Raw genomic sequence first — 25,075 nt, forward strand, 5'->3', positions numbered from 1 at the left:
CTGTGGTTTTGGACAAGAAATTAGAGACAGCAAAAGGGTCATGGAGCTGAAAGAGAAAGAAGGCAGTGCTGACACTGGCAGAGTTTCTCTCTCCAATGAGGAAGCTTCTTGCACCATATGTGACTTCTGTGCGTGCCTGTTTCCTTTCTGTGCTTGCACCATTCACAATCAGATGAGTGAGTAGTGAGGGCAGCTGAGACATCAGTCCTGCCCTGGGAGCATAGGCAAACATGGCTCTGCAATGGATGTTTCTCCTGCTCTTTACACATCTGCTGGCAGCACATAATCGTGGTAAGCCCTATCCCAACAGCTCTGGAAAATCCCGAGCAAAAGGTAAGCAGTGCTCCCTCCTCTGCCCCCAAGAGAAGGTTTTACTGTGCTCCTTTTGCAGAGCCCCTGTGCAGCCTTATGGCGTGCAGGATACAGCAGCTGTATCAGAGAAATCTGACCAACGTCCACACTGGGGCCCAAGTCCACCAGCTGGGTTGTGGTTAGGCAGAGCTCTGCTGGGGATGGAGGGCAGCAAAGCTTGGGCTGCTGGGAAAGCCTCTGCACAGTCTGTAGTGTTCCTCCATGGAGTTGGAATACAAGGTATCCTGGCACAGTGTCAGCGTGCCATGTCCTGGCACAGAGGAGATGGGTGCTGGTGCCCAGCCAAGACCTGGGGAGCCATGAGCTGAGCCCCTGGGTGTCCAGGAGAGGCTGGGGACAGGATTTATCATATTCTGGGATTGCTCTATAATGCATTTCCTTGGTGCTGGAAGGATCAGGGCACCCCCAGGGTTCTGCTGGGCTCTTCCTTCCCTGGCTGCACACTTGGATGCCAGCAGAGTCAGTGGGAATTTGCAGGCTCACATGTTGTCTGTCCTCCCAGGAGGCTGCACTGTCTGGCAATTGAGCTGTGGGTGCAGGAACTGTGACCTTGCACTGTTCTCTATCTGTCTTGGAGTATTTGTCTAAACTAATTTTCTTGGAGCTAGGTGATAAAAAGCATGAAACTTGGAGCTAGGTGATAAAAATCATGAAACTTGGAGCTAGGTGATAAAAATCATTAAACTAGCGTCTAATCCTGTCATCCTGGTCCACCGTGGTGCTGTATCTGGGTGGATGCAGGCCAGAGAAAACAATCATCTAGTGGCTGTGACAGAGTACAGGGAATAGGATCAGAATCTTTAATTGCTGATGTGAAGTGACATCAGGGGCTGTGCTGTGCTATGTGAGAGGTGTCACAGGCGCCTGTTTCCAGGGAAAATGTGTGTGGTTGCAGACAATGTAAGCACAGCACGCTGTCACACAAAAAACAAGGGCTAAAACTGCAACAGGAGATATTCTCCTGCCCAGAGTGTCTTCCCATTGCCCAGATCCCTGCTGAAGCTGTTCTCCCAGGCCAGCATGTGCAACCATGGCTTTCCCATCTGTTTTCAAGGTGCACGCTAAGATCAGCATCTGTCTGTGTCATGTACAGTGGGGTGCAACAGGGTCCTGTAGGCTTGCAGAGTCTTGTCACACTCTGCAGTTCTCAGTCACCCAGCCATCCCCAGAGGAGTCTGGCACTGCCCGTGACACAGATGATATTGCTGAGTTTGCACCTTGGTGCTTGTGAAAAAAGGAACCAAGACACAAACATGTGCTGGCCACACCCAGCAGTGTGAGCAGCCCTGCCTGCGTCCTCAGCATGTGGGCTCATCCCATCCCGGCACCTCTGCTGAGTTCCAGCCTGATGCATCAGGGTCCTTCTCTTGCAGAGGCACAGGGCAAGGAAAATGGCCCGAGTGAGGCAGGAGGGTCTCTCCCATCCCTGCTAGGGTGCAGTTGGCTGACAGTGGCAGTGGGCCAGGGTAAAGCTGTTGGACAGAGAGAGGGAACAATAGGGTGGGATCCCTGAGCACATCCTCTGGCAGATACCGAGTACAACCTGTTGTGCAAAGTGCCACAGAGAGCGGTGCAGGGAACAGCAGAGCAGCCATAGGCACAGGATGTGGTTTGCACGTGTGGCTGGCCCTGCTGCTCAGCTTCCCCCATCATGGGGACACCGTGCACTGAGCAGGGTGCATTGTGTCCTATTGTCCCATTGTTGTCCTATTGTCACCTAATTGTCTTGCTGTGCTGCTTTCACAGGGAGTTTTCCCTCCCTGAAATGCCATACCTGTACAAAACTCTCCTCCCCTTACAGCCCCAGTGCACCTGGAAGGCAGGTGGGGAAGCTTCTAGGGCACATTTTCTGTGCAAAGGGTCTAGCATAGAAGCTGGCTTGGACCCCTTTTTCATCAGCCTTGCTTGACACTGTGCAGTGATCTAGTGGCAGCTGACAAGAAGTTCTAACAAGGAGCACAGCTGCAATGGCCATGGGGTTGGAGGGTGGTAGCTGAAACTAAGCCGTAGCCCATCTGAAAGGGTTTGCGTCAGCCAAATTCCAAGGTGTGCCTAGAGTACATCCTAGGGGGAACATGAGTGCTAAGAGGTACTGCAGAGGAGTGCCTGGGGCTTGGCACCCTAGGGGTGGTGAACTGTGTGCTCCAACATGCTTCCACTTCCCATCAAGAGAGCACAGATTCAGGAAACACAAATTTTGCCTCCTGTTCTTAGACACGTGTCAGATATCCTTTAGCATCTGGTAGACCAGTACAGGTTAAAGTTACAGCTCTTCTCACAATGCCTTGTTCAGGACTTGCTTTGCCACGTCCTTTCCCTGCCATGACACTCAAGCAGAGCATCCCCAGGGTCTCCCTGCTCCATCACTCTTGAAGACTGCTCAGCAGCTTTGGTTGCTAGTCAGGAGCACTGAGAGGCTCTAAGACCTGTGTTTGTGTTCCCAGTGCCTTGCAAAACAGCTTTCCACTGGTGGAAAGAGTGATTGCTTTTCTTAGCTTCTCTCAGCAAGCACATGGCATCAAACACAGCAAGACTGCAGTGCACTTTGCTGTCACCTCTCTCAGCTGCTGAACTGAGCTGCCAAAAGGGTTGAACTTTGCCTACTGCTTCTTAGGTTTCATCTTGTCCTTTCTTCTTTGTGTGTGAGATAATATAATGTAAGAAAGAACACCTTCTGCTGTTAAGCAAAGGGCTGAACCCAGGAGCCTGACCTGAATTATCAGCATAGCTGTTTCTCCTTTCTCCTGACCCTCCCCTTCTGGCCCATGCTGGGCCCTTGTTTAGCCTGCCAGGCTCATAACTCCTTGCAGCAGGGACAGGCAGTCCAGACATTTCTGGAAAAGGCTTTCTAGATTCATGGGTAATAAACAATATCAGAGAAGAAAGTATTCATTTAATAGTATAAACTAGGAAACCCCCAAAACAGTAAATATCTGCCTTTGGAGGCAAATAGACCAACTTTTTGTTACCACTCCTGTCTCAGGCATTCAGTATTTCCCATTTCACAGTGAGCACACATTGCACATTACAAAAGGTGCCTATTTGGTCACATCTACTCTATATTTTCCTTGCTGAAATTTCACTTGACCTTCCTTTCAGCATCCTTCCTCTAGCTGGGGAAGAGAGCCTGTGGGCATCTCTCTGTGTACCACTGTGCAGGGTAAAAAACAGTGTTTGAGAGCTGTTCCATTACTCTCCCAGTTTCTGTTAATCCCTACAAGTTGGAAGCGGAGAGTTTCTTTCCCCTTTCTCTCTGAGCACTTTCCTTTCTCCTTTAGTGTGCCAGCCCCACAAATACATCCAACTGCTTTGCACTAGTGGGGAGTTCCATCTCTCCAGTGGAGGTCCCTTGACAGCTTCCCATGGACATCTCCAAAGCACACAAAAACCCACCCTGGGTTAAAGCACGGGTTTCTTTGCTCCAAGGAATCCTTTTCCCACAGCAATTTCCATGGAATGACTTGGAAAGGGGTGTAAGGAGCGTGGGGACAGAGGTGTCCCTCCCAGCCTGTCCATCCGACTACACCCAGCAGCCATGGATTGGTTTCTTGCAATGAGCCTCAAGTGATAATCACATGCCTGACAGGCTTGGACTTATTGGAGATGTGAGGCCGAGCTGGATTGTAATCAACAATGTTCTTGAGATGAAAGCAGGCATGGACTGAAAGTGTCTTCTCTTCCCCATTCTGCAGGGAAGCAGAGCTTTCTAGGCTTTACCCTCAAACAATCATCAGAAATGCCACAAGGAGGGACTCTGAGCAGCTGTAGATGCCTGGATGCAGATGGTGTCATTGCTGTGACAGGGAATTCAGCTCCTCTGCAGCAGTAGGAATGTGGGCAGGAGGCAAGCCCTGGAGGGGCTGTGATGTTTGGGCACTGCTGGCAGGGTGTTCTGTGTGCTCAAGGTGAATAGGCTTTGGCAGTCCTCAGGCTGCCCTGCTCGTGTACACTGCCCCTCTGCAAGGCAAGCAAGCTTTTTTTTGCCATACTCATCCCTCTGTCAGACACTGTTAATTCCTAGGATAATTTCTGAGGCTGGTGCATTCCCCTGTAGTGGTACTCTCCAGTCACTGGATTCTTTGAGTATGGGAATGAGCTGTGGGCTCTGCCTGCCCTTTCTGATCTCTCCCACCCAGCCCGTGGGCTCTGCTCAGCATGGTCCATGCCCAGCTTGGAACGTGGGTGCTGTATCAGCCTCTGTCTGCCCCTGAGCACAACAGGGGCACATCTGGCAGGGCAAAGGGCACAGGGGAGCCTAGGAGGAATTTAAAATGTGGGGCCAAAGCATCACCTCCATTCCCAAATTCAGAGAGATGCTGTAAGACCCATGTTTTGTTCTCAATGGCTTACAGTGCAACTCTCCAATGCAACTGGAAAAACAGTGGTTTTCTCTGTGGAAACTGTGGTTGCTTTTCTTAGCTCCTCTCAGCAAGCACATGGCATCAAACACAGCTCAGAGAGCTTGGGAAGGAAAGGATGAGTTGCAGAGGATAGGAATTACCCTGGTGCTTGCAAGGGGCCCTGTGGGCAGAGAAGAAGCAAGGAGGGAGCATGAGGGTTTGCCTGCAGGACTGCTCTCCTGTTTAGTCTTTGTGTCCGAAGGACAGACACACTGCTGGCACATATGTGGTCTTTGCAGAAGCACATTTCATGTGCCTACCCTTGCTTGAGGCTGTGCTGGAATCCATGCAGTGTCCCAGCAGCATCCCACCATTCCAGCTCAGCAGACACTGACAGGAACACTGAGGAAACCCTGGATCAAGTCTGCACATCTGTGGAGGCCTTTTTATCTGAAACAAAGACAACAGAGAAGAGGCTGATGTTCCTGCAAAGGATTAAGTCTGATACATGCCCAGGTCTAAGAGAAGTGATTGGCTGGAGTCCTGATAAAGGTGGATGCCTAGTCAGAAATGTGTGGCTGTCATGCCAGCTCAGTTCAGTTTCATGCAATCCCTTCACACCTGCTTCCAGCCCAGGAGTCTTACACAGCACCTATTTGCTTGTGCCCCTAAGGCACCAAGGAAAAGTAACCCGAGTTCTAGGGGGCAAAAGAAGGGGCTGGCAGAATGAAGACCATCCAGATGTGAGAAAAGAACAGGTTTGAGACCATCTGAGGCACCTGAAGGTACACTAATCCATGGGCCCTGATTAGATGCATGTGTGGGTCCTGAGGGTGGAGGAAGTGGCAAAGACACTATTCATCATAGCTGAGAAGTTGTTGCCAGTAACTTCCAGTAAAGCTCCCACTGACTGTAAAAGGAGAAGCACAACCCCCTTTTTAGAAAGGGGAAATGAGGGAGACCCAGGGAACTAGAGGCCAGTCAGTCTCCCTTTGGTGCTGGGCAAGATAATGGAACAGTTTCTGCTGGAAATTATTCTGAGGCACATGGAAATTACTTGTGATGGCTTCAAAAGATCAAATCATATCTGAGTAATTTGTTGGCCTTCTGTGGTGGAGTACAGCATTTGTGGATAAGGGAGGAGTGACTGACATCATCCACCTGGACTTGTGCAAGGCATTTGACAGTGTCCTTCATGACATCCTTGTCTCCATACTGGGAAGGTGTGGATTTGATGGATGGAGCACTCCGTGGGGGAGGAGTTAGCTGCAACACTCAAAGTGTTGCAGTCAGTATTTTGATATCCACTGGCACAGGATGCCCAGTGAAGCTGTGATTGCCCCATGCCTGAAAGTGTTCCAGGCCAGACTGTGGATGGCTTTGGACAACCTGGTGTAGTGGAACCTGTCCCTGTGCATGACAGGAGGGCTGGAAATAAGTGATCTTCCTTGGGAACCTTCCAGCACAAGATCTTCTACACTTTTATGAAAAACTGAATGAGTCCTAAGTGCCTGTAAACAATAATTAGCATAACACTTAATATGCCTCGTTTCAGTTGTGAAGTATCACCTTTTAATAAAAGGAAAAGCTACAAACTTTAAACAAAGACTAGCCCTCATCTTTGCTACAGTAACTCTGCTTGATATTGCACCTCTAAAGCAGCAAACACGAGATGTGGCTTATTTGCCTTACCCCCGGCCTCTGCAGGGAAGCATGGCAAGTCTAGAGAGGTTCATTCGCAGTTACTTCAACAGTAAAAGCTTTGCTCTATGAAAAGGCTCAGGGACAGCTGCAAGCAAGGCAGAGCTCTGTTGTGCAGCTGCAATCACCCTTGCCAGCAGAGCATCCATGTTTGTGGAAAGATGCTGTACCACTTACCTCTTGAAATCTGCACATGTGTCAGCAGAGTGCCTGCAAAACGAGAATTTCTCTTTTCCTCCTGGTTTCCTGCCCAGCAGCTTGCCATATGGGGTGCTGCCAGTGGGTTTTGAGTGCTGTGGGAGCTCTCACAACTACCAGGAGGTGTGGTACAGTTACAAAAGGATAAATAGTGAGGCCCCCTCACATTGAAGTCAAGAGTGGGGCCGTGTGGGAGAGGCCAGCCAAGCTCATGAGCATTCACAACCCACTCAGCTCCTAAGGCTGCCTCAACTGCAGAGTTTCCATCTCCTCAAACTGCTTCTTGCTTCAGGCTAAGCCTCATATGACTCTTTTCAAGCAACTTTGTTCACATTTCTGTGGTACCTCCATGATCAAAGAATACCCATCAGTGAATAAGCTTCCTGGAGGCACAATTCAGGGCCCTGAAATGCAAATTAAAACATGGGAAATGCTTTCATGAGTAGCTCTCACCTGACTGAAATACTTGATGCTCAATTTGCCAGTCTGGGGCTATTTTTTTCCCCACTTATTTGTCAGGGGTTTCATTCTGTCTGAGGGGGTGCAGCTGCTGTGGTCCATTACTGCATGAGGTCTGCAGAGCACACCTGGTTTCCTGGGGAGTCCTGATGCCACTTGGGTGTAGTAGGAAGCAGTGCAAACTCTCTGGCTGCACCCTGGTAACATTGGACAAAGTTTGGACAGCTACAGCTAAATTTGTATGGTGGAGGAACACTCTCAGAGACTTACAGTTGTTGTGTGAAAAGCAGGGTCTGGTCAGAGGGTAGAGACCCAAATGCAGATCCATGCAGAGAGGCAGCAGCACTCCTGTCAACAATTTAATGAAAACTAATATGAAAATTTACTTCAATCAGTTGCCCAATCTACATGATGCAAAACACAACCAAACGTGCAGCTGGTGAAATACCCACATGCTCTAAGCCCCTTCAGCCCACTCAGATGAGGGGGTGTCACTTGCCTTGGGTGAGGATGGCAGATATATGGGATGGGAGGTACCTGCTCCTAGGAGCCAGCAGATGATTTTGAGAGGGATAAAGCAGAGGAAATAACAAGTGTAACATCCAGACCAAAAGCAAAGTGGCAACTCAAGTGGGATTTTGCTGCAAACAAGTGTGCCTGTGGGTGTGAGCAGGTCATGTCCTGCAGAATGACAGGAATGCTGATGAGTGGTGCCAGCAGAGTCTGGTGCACTCCCACAGCCCCTGTATTTGTGGGAGAGAGCAGCGTCCCCCAGGCTGCTGGAGCCCTCTGGCTGGGGTGTCTCCACAGCAGCAGGTGGACAGGATAACCCTGTGGATAACCCTCCTGCACTGCTCCAGAGGGTGTGGGGAGGGATAAAGCAGCTGGGGCATGGGGCTCATCCTGGGAGGTGCTGTCTCTGCCACCCCTCTGAAGAGACAGGCATTGGCACCACTCCAGATAGAACTCCCCCATCCTCATGGATGCTGCTGGAGCCCAGTGACCCTCAGGCTCTGCCTTCTGGCCTTTGCACACAGGAAAATGTAAACTTCCCTCTGACTGGGACCCCAAACTGCGGTTCAACCCAAAGAAGAACAGCTATGCCTTGAACGAAGTGGTGGAGCTCAGCTGTTCTGGGGAGTTTGTGCCATCTGTCCCACAGATTCAATGCATTTCCGGAGGGGCCCAGATCCTGTGGAATGAGATTCCCACCTGCAAGGGTAAGCACAGCCCTGCACCACCCTGACCCAGGGTCCTGAGCTGGTGGCAGGCCCTCTGTGACCTGGTCACACAGATGACAGTGCAGGAATGGCAGACCTGGATGGCTTTGCCCCATGTCCTGGCAGTGACAAGGCTCTTTTTGTCTCAGCACCTTGCTGTAGGCACCTGCTGGGGTCTGTGCTCCTGGGAGGGGTTCAAAGGCAGGAACAAGGCTCCCTGCACTGGGGGCTGCTGTAGGCCCTGTGCCTTCCAACAATGTCTGGGTGTATGGCCAAGGTGGTGGGAGAGGATGGAACTCTCTGTGAAGACTGGGAAGGAATTCAGTCCCTGCCCAGCCTTTCCCAAATGGAGCCTGAGTTGGGAAGCCTGCAAGACTGTAGCAGGCATGGATGGGACTGCTCTTGGGGTGGTCTGCTGCCACCAATAACTCTGTTCTAGGCTGCAACCGAGGGATCAGCAGTTGAGTGTGGTAACCAAAGGAGATGGGCCCTGTCCAAATCTGAGCAAGAGATATCCCAGCAGACCACTTCCCATCCTGCTTACATGAGCTCCTTCTCCTCTCCTCTGTGCAGAGGGATGCCAGCAGCCCCAGTGGGACTCACAGCTGCAGTTTAGCCCAAAGCAGAGATTTTACAGGGTCAGTGAAGAGGTGACACTGAGCTGCTTTGAGAATGATGATCCTCCCCTCGCCGTGATCAGATGTGCAAACAGGAAGAATGCTTGGGAGGTGTTGGATATTTCAGGAGAATGGCAGAGGTTGGCACAGAACCTGATCTGCAGCACAGGTAAGTTGTGAAGCAGTAGGTCTGCCCTGCTAAGTGCACTTCACCCTGTGGAGGGGACCTGGACATGCTGCTGTATCTGTGAGACACCTTGGGCACAGCTCAGAGTCAAGTCCCACTTCGGAGCAGTCTCCAAGGTGGACAGGGTTAGAAGCCTTCAGCGTGGGACAGGTTTTCTCTATCCCTGCATCTCCCAGTTTATTCCTGAGTTGTATGTCACGGGGAAGTCCCAGGGGATCCTGCCCCTCAGTTTTTAGCTCTCTCCCAGTGTCCTGTATCACCTCCTTGCCCAGGCACATGCTCTGTTTCTGCTCTTGGAGGTCCTTGGGTTTCCTCATGGTGTGGAATGCTGACATTACCCACAGCTCATCATGGAAAAGCCTTGGTCCCACTCCTGCCTGAGCATTCCCTTGGACTCTCACGCTTTCTCCCTCACAGAAAAATGCCCAAAACCTCAGTGGGACGCAAGACTTCAATTTTTGGAGAATGAAGCTGAATACCCACAGAATAGAGAACTGACACTGACCTGTCCCAAAGGCCTTGAGCCCTCCTTCCCCAAGGTCAAATGTACAAAGGGAATTCAGAGAGTCAACTCTAGAAAACCAGTCTATGTGGATGCCTGGTGGGGCAGGAGCAGCACAGGTGCCTGGACACACATTGAGGAGGATGTCCTGTGTGCGGGTAAGTGAGGCTGCAGCAGGTCTCCCGTGTGTCCCCTCTACCCTCACCCTCCCTGGGGCTCTGTTGCCTGTGCAAACTGCTGAAGAAGAAAACACAGCCAGGAGACAACAGACCAGGCAGAATCAGCTGGGCAAGCGGAAATCTCCTGCAGTGGTTCCTCAGCAGGCCAAGTCTGGGGCTCCCAGGCGGGGGCCCAGGCCAGGGGCAGGATCTGAGGCTGCCACCCAGGTGTCCATGGAAGTTCCATTATCTCTGCTGTGCCTCCAGGTGCCACCCTGGAATGCACAGGTCTGCTTGTTGCCCTGCTGGCCCATGGATGGCCTGGGGGACACCTCCTGCAGCTGCAGGGGTTGGAGCAGCAGGGAATGAAGGAGCCCTGATGATGCAGGGCTGGCTCAGCCCTTGGCACTGGGACAGGAGGCTGATTGGGATGGATCTGGGAGAGGAGCAATGCCATCCATCAGGGGATGGAGATGCAGAGCTCTCCCAGGAAGAGACACAGCTGTGCTCAGTAGGGGCATGGCAGTATATGGCAGTGCTCAGGAGAGATGCACAGGGAGAGATAGGATGGGAATCTCTCTGTTTTGGGCTGTGGGAGGTGGATAGGAGTGGCCACAAGGGGAAGTGGGTGGATAGGAGCAGATTCAGCAATGAGTGATTCTTCACACTTTACGAGTTCAAGGAAAGCCCCTTCCCAACAAGGCTTGCCCTCAGGTCACATCCCAGCAGATGGATGTGTCACCTTCCCTCTCCCTACATTGCCTGGAGGGGTTGCTGGGGATTTCTCTCTCACCACTCACCCATACCCACTTCATCTCCTCCAGCCCACCTAACACCCACTTTCACCTCTGACAGAAGTGTGCCAAAGGCCCCTGTGGGACTCCAGCCTCCAGCTGGCACCAGACCAGCAGAACTATGAGAAGAATGAGAAAGTGATGCTGAGCTGCCCTGAGGGTTTCCAGCCATCCTTCAGTGAAATCCAATGTCAGACTCAATTCCAGTATGATGATTATGAGCCACTTGGGTACAAAGAATTTTGGCTTGGAAGAGACTCCAGAGGTGCCTGGGTCCCCATTCAGTCCAGTGTGGAGTGCATTGGTAAGGAGGGACCTGGAGCAGGATAATCCTTTGCAGGGGGAGATCCTGAGAACATCTCTGAGGGGGGCACCATGGCAAGGTCAGGGTTTTTCCCTCGGCCCAGCACTGTGAGGAGGGAGGCTGTGGAAGCAGCTCCTGCTTCCAGGCCAGGAGGGAATGTCTCCTGTAGGGCTCTCCCATGGCACCAAAGGATGGCTGCAGCCACACAGCTCAGAGCCTGCTTTGAGGCAGGCAGGATCCCTTTGCTTCTCCCTGTGAGCTGTGATGTAGCCCAGCTGGGGACACACCCTCCTGCCTTCCCTCTGTTCTCCCCAAGATCTCCTGATGTTGGACTGAACAGGAGCAGCTGTGCCACTGGAGAAATTCACCCAATGGTTGACATTCAGTTTACTAGTGCAACATGACCCCAAACTCCTCCTGCTCCCCTTTCAGAGGGCTGCCATGACCACCTCCAGTCTCTCCCTTTCCCTCCCACCATGCAGAGTGATGAGCAAAGTTGTCTGACTGCAGCATCCTTGCCTGACTTGGGTGGGAATAAAGTCACCTTCTGGCAATCTTTCCTTCACAGAAGTGCTCCAGGTTGACCCTGAGACCTTTGAGATTTCCAGCACCAGCATCAAACTGAAATGGACCTGCAGGTTCCCCGATGCCTGCCAGGGCATGAGGGCCATGTGCCGGCTGGCAGCGCCTTCCTCCCCTCCCTGTGAGGCTCAGGAGGTGAATGTAGAGCAGATGTTGCATGGCCAGGAGGGAACATTCACCTGCTCCCCTTTGCAGCCCTTCACTGAGTACAATGTCACCATTGACTTGCCTCCCATCGCAACTCTCTTCTCACGGTTCTTCACAACACAGGAAACAGGTAAGTGCACAGAACAGGGAGGATAGATGTTCCCCTCACCTGTCAGCTCAGCCTGATCATTTGCTCTGTCCAGGGATGTGCCTGGATCAGAGCTGCTTGGGTCCTGTGGAGCTCTGGGGAAGGGGCTGGGAGAGCCCCGAGCAGGGCACAGCCCGTTCTCATTGTGCCACCCCACACCACACTGTTGTGCTTCCCACTGCTGCAGCACACGCAGCCTTTGCAGGGGACAAACCCTTCCCAGGGAGTCCCTTTGCAGCCTGTCCCTTGGCCAGGAGCTGCTGCAGCCTCCTCTGGCCTCAGCCCCTGCCCATGGCCCTGTGTGTGACCCCATGGTCTCTGCTTGCAGTGCCAGACAAACCGGAGCAGCTGTGGCTGGATCCCGACAGGGGCTCTCTCCACTGGAGCGCGCTGCCCTCCTGCAACGGGGAGATCATCGGATACCAGGTACCCAGGGACCAGGGCAGACCCTCACCTCCCGGCCTGGAGCTCTGTGCAGGCACACTGGGAACTGTGGTCAAGGGACAGCCATAAGGAAATACAGGAGGACTGAGAAGCTCAGGGCTTCTCATATGGAGCACATCACCACAGTGCCTGTGATATTGCAAGACCTGTCCTCGGGCTCAGTACATGTATCTACAGCCTTTCAAACGAGCAGCCTCCCTCTTCCCTTATCAGAGATCCGTCCCTTTGCTCACAGAGGTTGCTGTTGACACATCCTCAGTGGTGGCTCCAAATTCCTCCTCTCCTCTCCTGTGTTTTGAGCTCCCCGCGTGGGGCTGAGGCTCCCGCCCGTTCCTCTCCGGAGCCTTGCCCAGGCACAGGGGGCAGGCACAGGGAAGGGCAGGCTGGCAGGGACGTTGCCAGCTGCGGGCACCTTCCCAGCGGCCAGCCGGGAGCTGCTGCGTGTCAGCCGCGTCTCCTGTCCGCAGCTGAGCATCACAGCCAGGAACGCCGGGGACAGCGGCGTGCTGGAGACCGAGCGGCTGCGCCTCAGTGGCTCCGTCACTGAGCACCGGCTGCCGGAGCACAGCCCTGGCAGCAGCTACGCCGTGATGATCCAGGGACTGACGGCTGCTGGAGCCGGGGCTGCGCTGATGAGGGACTTTCACAGCAACAGCAGCTCCGGTGAGCTTTGCTGCGGGGCCTGGCCCGGAGCCCGGCCACAGCCGAGCCCTGCTCGGCGGCCTGCGCTGCCCGAGGCCGTCCCTGCTGCTCGCCCGGCCCTGCCGATGCTCATTCCCCGCCGTTCCCCCGCAGACACCCCGCACGCCCAGACCATCAGCTGCCGCAGTGCCCGCGACATCGCCCCCTCGCAAGGGACGGCCGTGCTCCCGCTGCTCCCCATCGCCCGTGGCTCTGAGGCCGCCAGGTGAGCGCAGCCCCGCGGCTCTGCAGCCCCGCCGTGGCCCTCCCCACGCCGGCGCTGGCCTGCAGACGCCTCCCTGCCCGTGGCCCGTGCCCTGTGCCACTGCCTTTGGGCCCACAGGGAGCACCAGCTGATCGTGGCCTCGACGCACAACGCGTCGCTGATCGAGAGCATCTGCTCGGGGCAGGCACGGCTCTCCAATGCCAGCGTGTACCTGGCCGCTGTTCTCAACCTCAGCGCCCCCACGGACTTCGTGCTGGGCGACGGGAGCCGCGGGCAGGGCCTGCACAACGCTGCCCTCAGCCCGGGCCGGGACTACACGGCCCTTCTGCGCCTCGTCCACCGCAGCCCGCAGGTACCCTCGCGGGGCTCCTGCTCTCTGCGGCGGCTGCGGGCCGGGGCTGGGCCCTCGCTGCCTCTGGGCTGCCTCTGAGGCCACGCTCCTGTCCCATGCCCCGCCACCGTGGTGTCCCTGGGCTCCCGGACACAGCCGGCTCACTCGCTGGGCCTGCGGGGGAACCTTTGCCCCAGCTAGGCCCGTGCTGCAGGCGTGGGCTGAGCTCTCCCTCCTGTCTCCTCCAACAGGCAGAGAAGTTCACCTGTGTCTGCTACAGCTTCTCTCTCAGTAAGTGTCTCCTTGCTCCTGGTGCCCAAGCCTATCTCCTGCCTGTTCCCTTTTGCCAGCCTGGCCACTTCCCTGGAAAAGAGCTGGCTTAGGGCAGATATAATGGAATATTGTTGTGCTTTGGTGTTCATAGATGTTCTTTATATTTTGAGACTATCTGTGGTAGATGGGTTCTGGACATCCTCAGGACTGTTGTGTAGGTGGGGTCCCAGTGGCCACTGGAAATGGTACATCAATCCCTGCCATTACCACATATTTAGTGCTAATCCCCTGCTGTATTTGCAACCCCTCAGTGTAGATACCTTACTTGGCAGTGCTTGGGGCCTTCGGGGACACAGGTTCTACAACAGAGACTATCACACTAAGCAAGCACCTACTTTTTCTGCCTCAGCTCAGCTTTTCTCTAATGCAAAGCCTGGGGTGGAAGACAAGGGAAGTTGCTTTTCTCTCCATGTACCTGTGGGATGTCCCAATGCTTGGTTCAGGCTGTGCAGGAGCCTGAGCCTGGTCTGTGCTGCTTGCAGGGCAGGAGTCATCATCTCTGCTGGTCAGCAAGTCCATGGTTATGGCAGTAGCACTGACTGTTGCATTCCTGGCACTGGGGATTTTGTTGCTTATAGTGATCTTCAGGTCAGTATGTGGCCCTCTGTGAGGCATTCAGTAACTTGCAGTGACAGGGAGTGTCCAAGTGGAGCCTGAGATGAAGCAGGGTGGTTAGATGGGCAACAGCTTCTCCTCTGTGTCTCTCTTCTGCTGGTCTGTGCACCTGACTTGCTGTTTTGCAGGCTAAAGCGCAACAGTTCAAGATGCTCAGAGAACAACAGCACTATACCCCTGAGAGGATGTCAAAAAGGTGCAGTATGAGCAAGGGCCCTGTGTGCCTTGTCTGGACAGGCTGTCTGTTAAAAGAACAGGCAGCATGATTGCAGCTTCCACAAGTTCCTTGCAGGAACAAGGTGGTCAGAACTGGCTGGCACAGGGAAAGGGACGCCTTCCAGGAGAAGGCACTTGTGTGGGGGGGGACAATCTAAGGTCTGGAGAAGTTCTGGCTGCTGCAATGCCATTTCAGTCCCAGCTGCAGAGTTCCAGGACTGGCCAGTTTAGCACCAGTTGGATGCTGAAGTCCTGTCCTTGTGGTCTCTGCAGATGGATGCAGGCCAAACACACAGATCCCGGTGGATGAACTGCTGGAGGCTCTGAAGGTGTTTAAAAGGGAAGAAATAGAGGCGGAACAGACAGATGATGAATCAGTCAATAGGCATGGTGCTGGGCTTCTTAGAGAATATCAGGTCTGGTTTCCTTTGCTTTCCCACCTGTCTGCACTTCCCACTCCTCAGGCCTTCCGTGGATGTGTGATGCAGTTAGCCTTGGCCAGCCCCAGAATATATCCCAGTGCTGAGTGGGCTTGTTTTCTTCCTTTGCAGCAATTGTCCTCCACTTTGTTGCATCCCTGCAATGCTGGCAAGGAACTCTGTAATCAGAACAAGAACCGCTACAAGAGCATCATCCCATGTAAGCAGAGCTCTCCAGGGACTGGCTCAGGCTCTTGGAGCTGGCTGGGGTAGCACAGCGTACTGGGCTGGTGTAGGTGCCCCTCCAGCACTTCAGAATACTGAGCTACTCACTTCATCCTCCATGGCCACTGAAACCCAGAGACATTTCTGCCCCTATTTTTTTATATCCTGTTGGAGTATCCTTGTTCTGCTCTTCAAATCTTCCTGCAAACTTAATCAAACATCATATTCTTGTTCCTGATGCTAGTCATTGCTGAACACTGCCATGTCCCCTCCAGAGGCAGGAAAGTGAAAGGAGTGACCCAATTTCTTCCCAACTTTAAAGCTCCTCTGGGCACCACATGGTGTGTACGTTTGGCCATTTCATAATCTTCCTTAAAACTCCATTGCACTTCCTGCTGTGCCATGTCAGCCTTTGTCTCATCAGCTGTTCTTTAACCCTGAACATGTCCTGAGGCCTCGGGTGCTGCTGGGGAGACAACAGACAATCACAGACTTTAATAAATTCACCTTCCCCCTTAATCAGTCTCTTTGTTGCTGCCCTAAAGCATCAGCCCACCTCCCTTCTCTTTCAGATGATCACTGCCGTGTGGTGCTACAGCCCTCTGACACCGGGAATGGGTACATCAATGCCAGCTATGTGGATGTAGGTAGTGAGGAATTGTTACCCTGGGAAGGGTAGGAAAGGTGCCTGGCAGGAGGACAGTCCTGCTCACACGCGGGGCCCTGAGGTCTGGCATTTTTGCCCTTAAGCTGGTGGGTCTTGGGATGTCACTTCCCCTGAATCCTCTCCAAGCTGCCTGGAGTACTCTGGGTTTGTGTGCAATTCTCACCTTTAAAAAAAAGGACCCATGTGAAGGGACAGGAACTGAGATACAGTCCCTGGATACCCACTGTCTGTGCTGGCCAGGACAGGTTTTGTGGGACACACTATGCTGAGAGTTCTGGGCTTTGGTGCCTGTGGGATGGATCCTTTATTTCATTCCCTGTTAAACATTTAACTCCTGTGATCAGAGCTGTTTGAATCTCTCCCCTGCAGACCTACCGAAGTCCACGCTTCTTCATTGCAGCTCAAGGTAGGTGCCCCCAAACCTCCTCCTCAGGAGATGCCATTCACTCCCCTGAGCAATCTGGGAAATGGGGAACTGGGATAGCAGCCAGGGAGCTGTGAATGGCTCACTCCAAGTCCTGTATCTCCAGGGTCTCTGGGCTTGTTCAGTTCTCTCTGAACAGTTGTTACAGGTGCTACAGGGCATGGAAAGTCTCAGTGGTAGCTTGGCAGCAGCTGGAGCTGGTGTCTGTGCTGCCCAGTATGAGGACATGGTCCTTCCACTCACGAGCCTAGTTTGTTCCCTTTTGCAGCTGGCATGACAGGGACGATCCTGCAAATGCCTGGCATGTCTGCACCCAGTGCACTCAGATACGGTCTCCCTCCAGAAATGCAAAGCCTGAATGGGTTTGTCTGCTCTGTGCAGCATGCAGTGAGGAGGTCTTGGCTTCCAGCAGAGCTGCAGAAATGCTCCTTGGAAAATAGGGTCCCAAATGTGGGAGCAGCTGACAGGCATCTCAAGGGTCTGCATGCAGGAGACCCTAAAGCAGCAGTGAATCCCTGACATGGGCTCACCTTCTCTCCCTTCTCCTTGTCCTAATTTCTAACATGGTGATGAAGCTGATGTGGTCGACACCCCCTTCAGGTGCTGATGTCCCCTGGCTGTACCTCTGTGTTCAGGCAGAGGAAAGCCTGGCAATGTCCAAAAATGTGCCTATGGCTTGGACACTTGCATAAGGCTCTCCTCTTCCTTCCCAAGGCCCCTTGGCTGGGACAGTGGTGGATTTCTGGCACATGGTCTGGCAGGAAAAGACCTCAGTCATTGTGATGCTGACGGGCTTAATGGAGCAGAACAAGGTAGAGAAAACCACTCAGCCCATGCTCAGCTTGGGCATTGCCAGAGCCCGGGCCTCCACACCTGCTGTGCTCCCAGTGCAGCTGTCAGTGGGGCCAGGGAGCACTGCTGCAGCCCTGCAATGCTCTCGTTGTGAGTTTTCCTGTGCCCCACTGCTGTTGACAGATCAAGTGTGAGCAGTATTGGCCAGAGCAGGAGCAGGTCTACGGCGACTTCACCGTGACACTCAACAACACCTGGACTACCACAGGCCTTGTCAAACGCATTTTCTGCCTGCAGAAGGTAAACCTGGCATGGAGCTGAGGTGGGAATGCATGATGTGTTTGGGTTCCAGCAGCTGGTGGGAGCTGTCAGACACGAACCCTGTGGCGAGCCTGGCCTCCGGCCTAAAAATGTGCAGTGTCAGCAGGTTGCTATAGATGGAATCCATGGCAGGGCATCAGTCCCAGGTTTCTGTGCCAGGCAAAGGCAGTCAGTCAGCTCCAGTGGTCATCCCAGAGGAGTCTGGACTGACGTTGCACATGGGAATATTGTAGATTCTTGAGGGCTTGGGTGAGGTGATTTCAAAGGGTATGAAAGCAGATAAAGGGAATGGAACGGAATCTCTGCACATCCAAGAGGATGGGATTCAGGTGCCTGCCTGTCACCTGAATCAATCTGCAGAAGGTCCACACTGAAGCTCCTTGGTCACTTACAGCCCTAAACCTGGGCACGTAGATTATGGTTTACAATAACCTACATAAGGTCATTTCCCAAGATGTGTGCTCCTGCTGAAGTTACGCCTCAGATAAAGGGAAGAAGCTGAAGGAGTGGCAAGGAGGGAAAACAGGTAGAATATAAAGAAAATGCAGTTATGAATATTCCTGTCCTTTCTTGTTTTGCCCAGAGCAATATGTAGCTGAAACATAAAGCTCCAAGAGCACCTGATGGTAAGATGTAGCATTAGTTCATGCCAAGTGAATGTGATGTTTAGAGAAAAATCACAATGGGCTGGCAACAAGTGACTCCATTCACATCAATGTAGTAAGAGCCTTAGGGTATAGCTTTTCTGGGCAAGAGAGGGCTTTTTGATGACTGTGGAAATACCCTAAGCTGTGATTTGTATCATTTCCCTCTGGGGCACGAGCTGCTTTTTCTGCTTTGTGTTCACTGCTCACGGTGAAGCAGAGGACAAAATGAATTTTGTGGCTGTGTGATGGGTGAATCTGCCCTTCAGTGTCTGAGGAGCTAGAGTGGAGCAGTCCTTATGCTGGAGGGAGCACCCTGTGCTGGTGGCCCTCTCAAGTGGTTTTCTCCACTGCTGCCTCCTTGTTGGCAGGCAATCACTTGACACAAGTTTCCTGGCCGCTTCCAGCTCCCTGTTGCCAGCCGTGTCTCCCTTTCTGCAGGCAGGCTGTGCTCTGCCAAGAGCAGTGGAGCAGTTTCACTACCTGCTGTGGCCGGACCACGGGGTGCCCAGAAACCCGTCGCAGCTGCTGGGCTTGGTGGAGGTGGTGAACAAGAGGGTGCTGGAAGCACCTGCAGGCCCCGTGCTGGTGCACTGCAGGTACCGCGCTGGGGCTGTTCGGTGCGGGGGCACAGCCAGCGGGGGCAGCACTGACCCGCGGTGTTCTGTGTCCTCAGTGCAGGCATCGGGCGCACAGGTACCTTCATCGCCCTGGACTTCCTCTTGAAGATGGGCAAGGCTGAGGGGAAGGTGGATGTGTTTCACTGTGTACAGCAGCTGCGGGAGCAGCGGGTCAGCATGGTGCAGACCAAGGTGAGGAATTTGCTCCCTCCACACCTCGGGCTGCAGAGACAATGCCCACCTGTGGGAGTCGACACAGGCTGGTGGCCAGAAGGACCACAAACCCATGGCTGAAATGCCAAGAGTAAATTTATTCATCACCTTGCTAGCTGGGGGATGCCAGGAGGTAACACATCAGTGGGAACACCAGCACCTTCAGGCTCTGTCCATCCTGGGCGACAGTGGGGCTGCTCTTTTCAGCCATTTAACAAAGGCCTGTGCACCTGTAGTTTACCAGCTGGGCTGTGATCTCCTCTGTGTCTCTGTGATCTCTGGCCTTTGATCTCTCCCAAAACAGGGAGCTCAGCCATGTTCATGACAATGGGCTCCAGGTCTCTGTAAACACCAGCATTCCCTCTACATGGATTCTACTCCCCAAAGCAGAGAGAAGACAAACAGCAATAGGCTGTTTATACACAGTGTATGGGAATTCTCACACTGTCATTTTCCAGACCTTGGTATTACAAATTATAAGGCCACATGAGACAATCCACCATGCTCCTTCTGAATGAAAAAACCATCCTTCTTCTTTTAACCCTTTGCTGTCAACACCACCCTTCTCAGGGATGTGGCAGGCAAAGCCACATTAGCCATGCTGCTCCTGCTCTAGCCACAGGGACTAGGGCTACCAGGTGATGGAGACTGAAGCATCTCTTCTCAATGCTGTGTCCAAAGCTAGCTGGAATCTGCATTTCCCTGAGACTCTCTGAGGTATCAGCAGCATTTGTAATGTGTCAGTCACCCTGACACAGAAGGGCTGTCTTGTAGGCAAGGATGATGAACAAGTGTCCACCTGTCCGTCTGGCTTTCAGGATGTCTGCCCTCCTGACAGCTTCTGGGCAGTAGTGTCCTGGCCTAGGGACTATGTCCCCATGATCTGCTCAGTGCTGGGCTCCTTCAGAGAAAACCAGGTTGGGCTGGAGCAACCAGCCTCTTGTACAAGGTCTGATTAGTCCACAGGTTTTCCAGGTGGTCTTCCCCAGAGCAGGGATATGGTGTGAGAGGGAGCACTCAGGAAGATGGTCTTGTCTGCGTGACTGGAGTTGCTGGCTGTGTCCCAAAGCAGGGCTGCCTGCAATGAGAAGTGTCTGGCCTCAGGGATCCGCAGCCGGAAGGTGAAGGATGAACCTGGCTCACTTCTGGCACAGTTTGAGGACAGCTGGTGATCTGGAGCTCCAGGGTTCCTCCTGAACTGGCTCCAGACTGTGCAGCTGAGTTGTGTCCTCCCGCAGGAGCAGTACAGCTTCCTGTACGAGGCGCTTCTGGAAGGTTTGCTCTGCGGCAGCACCGGGGTGCCCGTGGAGAGCATCGCCAGCCTTGTGCACTCCCTTCGAGACGATGAGACCTCAGGCTGCAACAGCACCCTAGAGAAGGAGTTCAAGGTACCACCAGGAGACGGTGCACTGGCTGGGAGGGCTCATCTGTGATGCCAGCCCCCTCTCTGCTCCCCTCCCCAGCAGTGGGATGGAGATGGGGGATCATTTCTCTGCAGTGGCCCAAGAAGGTGAGTTGCTGACAGGCAGGACTGACTTGGGTGAATCATCTCTACAGGCCCTGCAGAGATTTTCTGAGTTGTTCCAGCTCCTGCCATGCAGAGAAGCAGAGAAACCCAGAAACCAACCCAAGAACCGCAAGCCAGGGATCCTGCCAGGTAACACTGGCAGGGCTGGGCAGCCTCTTGCTCTAAAGCCAGAGCCTGACAGCAGCATGGCGGGAACGATGCTTTCCTGCTTCTTCCCTCCCCAGCACGTGACACTGAAAGGTTGGGCTCAGGGTCCAGGTGTTGTACTCTGGTTAGTAGATAATAAATACAGATTAGGCTGACTCCTTCTGAGCCTGTTGCAGGTACTCGAAGTATACCTCTCATAAATATGTCCCTGGTCTAAACTTTCCCACTGGAGAGGCTCAGATGAGGCACATCAGAGAGCAATGAGGAGGGTGGATGTGCTGTGCCCCCAGCCACAGGGTTTTGGGCACTCCTCATCAGGGTGCCCCGAGCTGTCAGAGCCGTGGGTGTGGTGGTGCCTGCCCGTTCAATTCTCTCCAACCCATGCTGCAGGGAGCTATGTCGACTGTACGTGTTGCAGGGAAAGCCCCCTGCCTCGCTGTAGGGAGGGAACAACCGATCATTTCCCCCCTCTTCTCCTTGCCTCTGCAGCGGACTCCTGCCGGCCCATCCTGATGTCCTCGGTGAACGCAGACGGCTCGCCAGCGTACATCAACGCCGTGTTCGCCAGCGTAAGGCTCCGCCCGCCGCGGCAGCGGGAGCGGCTCGGGGCAGCCGGGCCCCTCCTGCGCAGCCCTGCTCTAGGCCAGGGTAGAGCCCCCCGCCCGGGGGAGGTGTCCCAGCCCTCGGGCTGCTGCGCGGTAACTGCTGGTCCTGCTGCCAGGAGATGGCCCCCGCGACCGCGATCGGCGGAGCCCTGCCTGCGCAGGCAGCGCAGCGGCGTGTGCCAGCCACAGCCTGCTGGGAGCTGAGCCCGGGTGCGAGGAGCTGAGAGGGCAGCGCGGCGCTAACATGAGCTGCTCTGAGCAGGGCTGGGGCGGCCTGAGCCTTCTCCATCTCAGCAGGGCGCTAGGGAGCTGTTCCCGCTGTGGGAAGGGCTCTCAGGGATTGTGGGGCTCTCCCCACACAAACGGTCATGTCTTCTGCAGACGTACACCGAGGAGGAGAGAATAATCATCACACAGCTGCCTTTCCCCACCACGCTGGTGGATTTCTGGGCTCTGGTCTGGGACTACACTTGCACTTCGGTAGTTGTGCTGAATCAACTCCAGGAGCTGGACAAGGTCAGCAGCCCAAGCTCTGACAGCTCTCCCCTCTCCTGGCTCCCTGTGGGGCCGAGCAGTGTGATTTCTGCCTTTGGCCCTGCAAGGATCTTACCATGAGAGCCCTGCTTGCTCCAGGACCTGCTGCAGGCTTGTGGAGCTCCACCTGGGCGAGCCCTGAGCACAGTCCCAGCTCCACAGCTCCAGCAGGGGGCTGCCCTCGCTCACACTGCAAATGAGCATCCCTCGGGTTTTGTTGACCCCTACCCAGGTGTCCTCTCTGGCTGCAGCACTGGGTTGGTGCCCAGCAAGGGTCTGGCAGAGCCATGTGCATGTGGCTTATGGGCGAGGGGCTGGTGTGAGCCCCCCGTGTGAGGGGCCGAGCTCTGCCCTGCGTGCAGGTGGGGCCATGTGTGATCATGCCCCTCTTGCCCTCCCCCAGACATACGTGCAGTTCTGGCCCAGCCAGGGTGAAGATGACTATGGCCGCTTCCACGTCCAGCTGATGTCAGAGGAGCCTGGGGCTGGCTTCACAACCTGGACGCTTGTCCTCAGCAACAGGCAGCAGGTGGGCCCTTTGCTCAGAGCTGGCAAACTCCTTTTAGAAGAATCTTTGCATGAGCTGGGAGAAGCAGCTGTCAATAGGCTTTAATTTGGGGTCAAAGTCCCAGCTAGTGATGGCAGAAGGATCTGGTGGTGTCCTGGCAGGGCACTGGCCACAGCAGAGTCTTTTGCCTTGGCAGAGAGGTTAATCCCAAGGAAGTGAGGCTGCAGGCAGAGGTAGAACTGGGAGGTGGTTTTGTGTGCCTTTCCAACTGGAGGACAGCAGCTATGGATGGCGTTTGTACATCTCAGAGGTTCATAGAAAGGGAATTATTGCAGGCAGCTGGACACAGGACTGGTATCAGTCTGAGCTGCACCTGGTGCTCAGCTCTTCTCTTATGCTCTGTGTATCTGTTGCTCTCAGAGCTCTTGGTGGAGAAGAGCAAAGTCTGGAGTGGCATGTCCCACTGTGGGGCTGCTCCCTTGATCCAATGTGCATGGCTGAGCCAGGACTGCCATGTACTGTCCCTCCCCTTCCCTCCATGAAGCCAATAGGTCTCTGCTCTGCCCAGCCCACTGTCTTTCTTCCCCACTAGCCCAAGAAAGCTGCAGTGGAAATTCAGTTACATCAACTGACAGACTGGCCCATGCAGCAGCACCTTCCCCCACAGCCCGACACCATCATCAGCCTGCTAGGGAAGGTGGAGACACATCATCGGCAGAGCCAGGATGGACACATCCTTGTCACCTGCTGGTGAGTGATGTCTCCTGGAGGAGCAGCCATGGCACAGAGCTGGACACAGCTCAGGCTGTGTCAGTGACATTGGTGACACTTCCATCTCGGGTGGATGTGTGGATAAGAATTCAGCTATGTTGAGGGAGGAGGCTTCCTGTGGAGGCTGGCTGGGTGTGGGATCTGTGGCCAAGAAGATCCTGAGAGTGCGGGGATCTAGGGGAACACCTCTGAGGCTCAGCTCTGCCACCTGCCATCCCAGAGCAAATGAAGCTCCTCTTGCCCTCCTCCACAGGGACGGAGCCAGCCGGAGTGGCATCTTCTGTGCTGCTGGGTTCCTGTGTGAGCAGATCCAAAGCGAAGGCGTGGTGGATGTGTCCCAGGCTGTGAGGATGCTGAAGAGGAGGCGCAGACAGTTCATTAAAAATGTGGTAGGTGCTGACTTCAAACCCAGCTGGGATGGCAGCAGAACAGCAAGAGCTGTATCTTGCATTGCCCCAGTAGCTGCCCTAGCCCCTCAGTGCTCAGATCATCCTGGTGCCGATGAGATCATTGAAAGCTCCAGTTTCTGCTGCTGGGACACACCCACTCCCTGAGTGGCAGGTTCTGCAGAACTGAAGGGGCACCAAAGCATCCTGCATGATGAGTGGCCCCTTTCTGGTCCACCTGCCTGCTTAACACTTTGTGTCATGGATGTTGGCTCTCCTGCCAGAACCAGCTGGCTCCAGTGCTGGTGCTGCCCATCCTTCCAGCTCCTGGAGCACATGCCTGCATTCCTCAGCTGGGGAAGGTGGACTCCAGCTGAGGGGAGGAGGGTGGACCGCACCTGTGTCTGGCATGCTCTGTGTCAGGAAGCTGTTGGAGACCAATGCTGACATGCCACTGCAGGTGTTGGTCCACCAGAGTCTCATGTGCATCCTTTTATCCACAGGAACAGTATGGGCTCTGCTATGAACTAGCCCTCAGTTATTTGAATTCATTTGAAACCTATGGGAATTTCAAGTAAGCACAGCCTGTCTCTGGATGGGACTTTGACTCCCTGGACAGCCCTTCATCAGTGCCAGTGGAAGCAAGTGGGGACAACAAAATGGATGTGCATGAGCTCAAGATGCTTCACTCTCCTGAAGAACCACCCCAAGGGTCGTCCAAGGCTGGAGAACAGAGGCTAGACTGTTTCCAAGTTTTGGCCAAGTGTTGAAATGGGAACCTGACCATCTGCCCAGCATTTGTGTAGGAACTTATCTGGAATCACAACCTAATTATGTAGAGGCACCAGGACTTCACCTATGCTTCCTTGCCAAGGATGACGAGGACAGCTGTCCCATGCAGGTTCCCTTGTCCCCTCAGGTAGCCCCAAGGAAAGTGGGGTAGCACCAACACCCACATTGTGTTTGGTCAGAGAAGTCCCAAACTGCTGTAAGATCCGTGGTGCTCAGGAGCACAGGATATCTGTCCTACTGTGGGAGAAGCATGAAGCCCAAAGTCAACAAGAGCCAAGAGTGGGACAGTCCATAGTCCTGCAGGGCTAAACTGGTCCTTCAGACCCCACACAGTCTCTTCCTGGGGCTGCATCTTTCTGGTGCTGCTCCAAGTGCCACGGCCCTACCAGCTCCACAGAGGCTCTCTCATCAGCCTGTGGGTGCACCATGGCAATCCCAGGTTATGGTGTCTCAACGTGAATATCCCAGATGTGGTTCAAGCAGCACCACAGAAACAAAGGCAGGAGACTTCAGAAGCAGGAGTGAGCCCATGGCTTTCTGTCCTATGTCTCACAAATAAAGGCCATGGTGGTGGTGACCCCTGATCTTTGCTTCTCTTCCAGGTTTGACCTGGCACAGGAGCAACAAGGGAGCTGAAAGCACAGAGATACCACAGCATGGGCACAGAATACACTCTTGGCCAAAACGTGTGTGATGGGCCATCACCCTTGATGGATTCCCAGCACACATCTGCTCCAAACTCACATTAGAGCTGTCCAGCTCAGTAGGTCAGAAAAGCTGTCAGCCAGCACTAGAGGAATACAGGATCACAGCAGCCCTGTTCGTGGCTCCCCTCAACAAGGCACAGTCAGCTCCCTGCAGGGGAATATCACCCCACCGGGGCAATGAGGGGAGCAGGCAGCCC

The 25,075-nt window shown here is 54.1% G+C and overlaps 1 protein-coding gene across 1 annotated transcript; it reads left to right on the forward strand.

Moving 5' to 3' along the window:
- Positions 1-40: 40 nt before the first annotated feature.
- LOC311165579 (receptor-type tyrosine-protein phosphatase kappa-like) lies at positions 41-24,705 on the forward strand (the record flags this gene model as incomplete). Its single annotated transcript, XM_084225654.1, has 30 exons — positions 41-176; positions 280-333; positions 8,108-8,290; positions 8,864-9,076; positions 9,512-9,754; positions 10,610-10,852; positions 11,421-11,711; positions 12,058-12,155; positions 12,641-12,836; positions 12,969-13,080; positions 13,198-13,432; positions 13,663-13,702; positions 14,227-14,332; positions 14,488-14,555; positions 14,849-14,991; positions 15,127-15,214; positions 15,792-15,862; positions 16,256-16,292; positions 17,025-17,122; positions 17,286-17,402; positions 18,509-18,666; positions 18,744-18,879; positions 20,139-20,288; positions 20,458-20,557; positions 21,065-21,144; positions 21,562-21,696; positions 22,118-22,243; positions 22,815-22,972; positions 23,247-23,382; positions 23,883-24,705. 30 exons carry the CDS (start codon positions 41-43, stop codon positions 23,955-23,957), a joined length of 4,026 nt encoding a protein of 1,341 aa, XP_084081780.1. The 3' UTR covers positions 23,958-24,705.
- Positions 24,706-25,075: the final 370 nt, after the last annotated feature.

The sequence above is a fragment of the Fringilla coelebs genome (assembly GCF_963513975.1).
Source record: "Fringilla coelebs genome assembly, chromosome: Z".
NCBI classification, from domain to species: domain Eukaryota; kingdom Metazoa; phylum Chordata; class Aves; order Passeriformes; family Fringillidae; genus Fringilla; species Fringilla coelebs.